This window comes from Volvox carteri (assembly GCF_000143455.1).
Source record: "Volvox carteri f. nagariensis unplaced genomic scaffold VOLCAscaffold_83, whole genome shotgun sequence".
Classification (NCBI taxonomy): Eukaryota; Viridiplantae; Chlorophyta; class Chlorophyceae; order Chlamydomonadales; family Volvocaceae; genus Volvox; species Volvox carteri.
Genome location: NW_003307626.1, coordinates 427,200 through 432,307, shown reverse-complemented (window position 1 = coordinate 432,307; position 5,108 = coordinate 427,200). Strand labels below are relative to the sequence as shown.

At 57.7% G+C, this 5,108-nt stretch overlaps 2 protein-coding genes across 2 annotated transcripts in view; both read right to left on the bottom strand.

Annotated features, from left to right (window-relative positions):
- Window positions 1-864: 864 nt before the first annotated feature.
- On the bottom strand, window positions 865-2,905 carry VOLCADRAFT_99205 (uncharacterized protein; the record flags this gene model as incomplete). The annotated part of the gene is made up of 2 exons (XM_002957952.1): window positions 865-1,477; window positions 1,710-2,905. 2 exons carry the CDS (start codon window positions 2,903-2,905, stop codon window positions 865-867), a joined length of 1,809 nt encoding a protein of 602 aa, XP_002957998.1.
- A 212-nt stretch (window positions 2,906-3,117) lies between these two features.
- Window positions 3,118-5,108, bottom strand: part of VOLCADRAFT_99204 (uncharacterized protein) — a gene marked incomplete at both ends in the record, with an annotated part of 2,861 nt that continues 870 nt past the window's right edge. The window contains one exon of the mRNA XM_002957951.1: window positions 3,118-3,262. Coding sequence (XP_002957997.1) covers window positions 3,118-3,262 — 145 coding nt within the window. The remainder of the gene's footprint in view (window positions 3,263-5,108) is intronic.

Here is a 5,108-nt window from a genome sequence, read left to right as displayed (position 1 = left end):
GATCCATCATAACACTCATTCATTTGGTATGCTGCAGTACCATATGCAGTTCCAGCATGGATCGAGCGTGTGATTGTAGATATGTTGTAGGTATAAGTGCTGGCATGGTGGACCTGGTCCTCATATGTGTGTCTGCCCGAATGGGAAAGTGGTCTGCTGTGAGAATCGGGCTCTAGCGAGATGGTGGCCCTAGGTTTTTGTTGGGCATACCTCTGTTCGAAGGCGCCCTTAAGAACGGTTTAAGAATGCTGGGGGACGGAATGCTTGAGAACACTGTAACAACGCTTGAGAACGCTGCAAGAATACTTGAGAATGCTGTGAGAACGCTTGAGAATGTTGTAAGAACACTTGAGAATGCTGTGAGAACGCTATAAGAACGCTGTAAGAATGCTTGAGAATGCTGTAAGAACGCTTAAGAATGGTGAGAGAACGGTGTAAGAACGCTGTAAGAACGCTTAAGAATGGTGAGAGAACGCTGTAAGAACGCTTGAGAACGCTGTAAGAACGCTTAAGAATGGTGAGAGAACGCTGTAAGAATGCTTGAGAACACTGTAAGAACGCTTAAGAATGGTGAGAGAACGGTGTAAGAACGCTTGAGAACGCTTTAAGAACGCTTAAGATTGGTGAGAGAACGGTGTAAGAACGCTTAAGAGTGGTGAAAGATTGCTTAAGAATGCGTGAGAAAATGGTTTGAGAATGTCCTTGAGAACGGGTAAGATCGCTGAGAACGCTTAAGATTCCCTGCAAAGAGCGCTCTCTTGAGATCGCTTAAGAACGCTTGAGAAGGCACAATCTTAAAACATGGCAGATAAGAGCGTTCTCAGAACGCTCTTAACAGCGGCATCTACTTGTGCTTTATATGGCTTAAGATTGCGTTGAGAGCGCTCTTAAAGCGGTTTCATTTTGGTAGGGATGCGACGGCGGCAAGAGGTGACGAGTGCAAGACTGGTTGCACACACCCAGGTGGTCCAGGCTGTTCATGCCGATCTCGTCGATTATGAGCGCACCATCGCCGACATTGCGATGCACCTGTAGGCTGGCTGTGCTGCCTTTCCGGACGCTTTCTGCTCGGTTGCTGCCAGCAGACAGGGCAAACATGGCGTGGGTAGAGAGGCTGCGGTGCACCGGCGTGTTGAATGCAGTTGCAGCAGCCCATGAGTAGGCGCAGGTGGCCGCCCAGTGCGGGCAGCCATGCTGGAAGGTGTACCAAAGGAGCGCTTGTACGAACTGGCTCTTTCCGGTACCGGGCTTGCCCTCCACAAGCATCTGTGGCGGGTCGCCAGGGTTCGGCTCCTCGCGGCGATCGAAGTACCGAGCCATGAGCATGAAGGGCACGGCCTGGTGGGGGGCGAGCGTGAACAGCTCGATGGTGTCGTCGATGCTGGGCGGCTGGGGGAGGTGCACGTAGATGGGCATGCGAGCCTGTTCAGTCCGCTCAGGAGTGCCAGGCATGCGCACGATGGCGACCAGGGGTCCGCTGGTGGGGCGGTGCAGCTCGACATGAGGGGTGTCCATCTCAGGTGTGGCCGTCAGTCCCGTGTGGGCGCCCCCATCTGCCTCAACAGTGCCGGCTGCTGCTGCAATTTAGATACCGCTTCAGACGCTTGCTCGCTTCAGTCAGGAGGGGCAGGTCCGCTGGCGTGATCCGACGGCTGAAATGATCGCTGCGTGCACCATGGCCGTCCACTAGGGCCGGGGCTCGGCATCACCGTGCTGCATCGTAGGCATATGCGCCAGCAGCGTTGGTGCAGTCAAACAGGTCCGTAAGAGCGACGGCGGCGAGGTCTGTGCCAGCCGTTGGATACTCCTGACCTGGGATGTACACGAAGTGCTCCAGCTGGTCCTCAGCGGGCGGCTGTGTTTCAGGGTCAGGCCTGAGATGCCCGCGGATGCCGTCATCAGTATCTCCATCCGAAGCGCTCGTGCTGTCACCTTCAGGCAGCGCGGCCGCTGCCGCTGCCGCACACTGCTGGCGGCGCCGCTGGTTGTACTCCGCCTGATGGCGGGCTTTCCCTGCGTGGTCCTCTTCGATGTTGTCCAGCAGCACCGTTACGTACGCTTGGTATGAGCGACCTGCCTCGGTAGTGCCCAGCTCTGCCCACCAGGTGTCGTAGGCTTCCTTTACACTCAGCCCGGGGGGGATGGGCTGACCCCGGTGAGCTTTGAAAGTACCCAGGACAAACGTGTAGTACTGCGCCATGCCCGCAGCAGAGGTGCCAGGGCGGGGCCGGCGGGGAAGAGAGCCTCCAAGCTGTACATATCGTGGCCGCGGCAGGCGGATGTGGACATGTGTTCTGTACAGCGGATGCGTGCTGTGGAAGGCTACCAGGCGGGGCAGCTCCGTGGCTGTCTGAGACGTTGGCTGGTTGAGTGTCACTGCAGCTGTAGGAGCAGGTGGCTCAGGAGGAGGGGCCGGGGCTGCAGTCAGCAGAGGCACAGGGGCAGGCACAGGGGCGGTTATGGGTGTGGCAGGGGTAGTGCGCTTGCGGCGTCGAACTGCCACCGGGATCTGTAGACCCAATCGCTCTCGGTGCGGGTGCTGAGCTGGCGGCACACGTCGGACCTCGTAGTTGGAGGCTAGGTTGTACACGCTGCAGTCCAGGCCGCTGAGTTCTTCCCCTCGCAGCGTGTAGCTCTGCACGGCGTTGGTCACCGTGTAGCCCTCCTGCTCCTCAGCCTCCACCAGTACTGCCGCTGTGGTCGCTGCCTCAGGAGATTGCTCGGCGCCCGCAGATAGCGCTGTGAACGCGTCTACCTGCAGGTATGCGCTTTCGAACGTCGCCTCGAAGGTGGAATGACCGTCCAGCTTCATGGCGACAAGCGCCATCACTCGGGGAATGACTTGGTCATGGACGGGTTTTCCAGTCATGGATTTGGTCATGTATGTGGTCATGGATCCGGTCATAGTTTGTCATTAAGTCATGGATTTGGTCATGTATGTGGTCATGGATCCGGTCATAATTTGTCATTAAGTCATGGATCCGGTCATGGATCAGTTCATAGTTTGCATAAGCAAGTGCAGGATATGACTGGTTGGGGTCATGAAATGCGTGGTCATGATGGGATTTATGATTGGATTTATGACAGGTCATGGGACCGCAATATGACCGTATTCAGTCATGGCTGCACTTTATGACCCCATGAGGTCATAAAGGTGGTCATGTACCTGCTCATAAATATGCGAAACATGACCAGGTCATATTGCGCATGGTATTCCATGATGGAACAATGCATTCCATGGTGGGGTTGGCGGTGCAGTAGCCTAAACGGCAGGCACGGCGGCGGCGGTAATTAGCAACGCAGCAGCAGTGGCAGCGATGAAGGTGGGGTTGGAAGGTGCAGTAGCCTAAACGGCAGGCACGGCGGCGCCGGGAATTAGCAACACAGCAGCAGTGGCAGCGACGGCAGTGGGGTTGGGAGGTGCAGTAGCCTAAACGGCAGGCGTGGCGGCGTGGGAATTAGCAACGCAGCAGCAGTGGCAGCGACGGCAGTGGGGTTGGGAGGTGCAGTAGCCTAAACGGCAGGCGTGGCGGCGGTGGGAATTAGCAACGCAGCAGCAGTGGCAGCGACGGCAGTGGGGCTGGGAGGTGCAGTAGCCTAAACGGCAGGCGCGGCGGCGGGGGGAATTAGCAACGCAGCAGCAGGCGCGGCGGCGGCAGGATTTAGCAAAGGAGTAGCAGCGGCCGCGACGAAGGTGGGGCTGGGAGGTGCAGTAGCCTAAATGGCAGGCGCGGCGGTGGCAGGAAATAGCAATGCAGCAGCAGCAGCAGCGACGGCGTTGGGGCTGGGAGGTGCAGTAGCCTAAATGGCAGGCACGGCGGCGGCGGGAATTAGCAACACAGCAGCAGTGGCAGCGACGGCAGTGGGGTTGGGAGGTGCAGTAGCCTAAACGGCAGGCGTGGCGGCGTCGGGAATTAGCAACACAGCAGCAGTGGCAGCGACGGCAGTGGGGCTGGGAGGTGCAGTAGCCTAAACGGCAGGCGTGGCGGCGGTGGGAATTAGCAACGCAGCAGCAGTGGCAGCGACGGCGGTGGGGTTGGAGGTGCAGTAGCCTAAACGGCAGGCGCGGCGGCGGCGGGAATTAGCAACGCAGCAGCAGTGGCGGCGTGAAGGTGGGATTGGAAGGTGCAGTAGCCTTAACGGCAGGCATGCTGGTGGGGTGCAGTAGCCTAAATGGCAGGCGTGGCGGCTGGGGGAATTAGCAACGGAGTAGCAGCGGCAGCGACTGCGTTGGGGCTGGGAGGTGCAGTAGCCTAAATGGCAGGCACGGCGGTGGCAGGAAATAGCAACGCAGCAGCAGCGGCAGCGACAGTGTTGGGGCTGGGAGGTGCAGTAGCCTAAACGGCAGGCGCGGCGGCGGCGGGAATTAGCAACCCAGCAGCAGTGGCAGCGACGAAGGTGGGGCTGGGAGGGCCATTACTCTCAACAGCAGGCACGGCGGCGGTGGGAATTAGCAACGGAGTAGCAGCGGCAGCGACGGCGTTGGGGCTGGGAGGTGCATTAGGGAGGGCCTTTATTTTACAAAAATGGGCCACATCCAATTGGCCATCCAATCTTTTCTCTTTTCACTCTCTTCCAAGTGATGTAGCCACAGAGAACATACAAACACTATTTTGGTATTGCTGTGGCTGCCAGTTCAACTCTGGCATGGAAGTCATTTTTCTTTCTCTGACTATATACCTACTACTATTATACTAAAGGGTAGTACCAGTACTACTATATACATACAAGTAGTAGTAGTAGTAGTAGTAGCAGCACATACAATAAATCGCAAGTGTGATCCAGGGATGCCATTTCGGTGAAACAAAATTTTCAAAATTCTCGCCAGTCCAGAAATGCAAGTCCAGCAGGCGCGGCAGCGGCGGGAAATAGCAACGCAGCAGCAGTGGCAGCGACGGCAGTGGGGTTGGGAGGTGCAGTAGCCTAAACGGCAGGCGTGGCGGCGGCGGGAAATAGCAACACAGCAACAGCGGCAGCGACGGCGTTGGGGCTGGGAGGTGCAGTAGCCTAAACGGCAGGCACGGCGGCGGCGGGAATTAGCAACACAGCAGCAGTGGCAGCGACGGCAGTGGGGTTGGGAGGTGCAGTAGCCTAAACGGCAGGCGTGG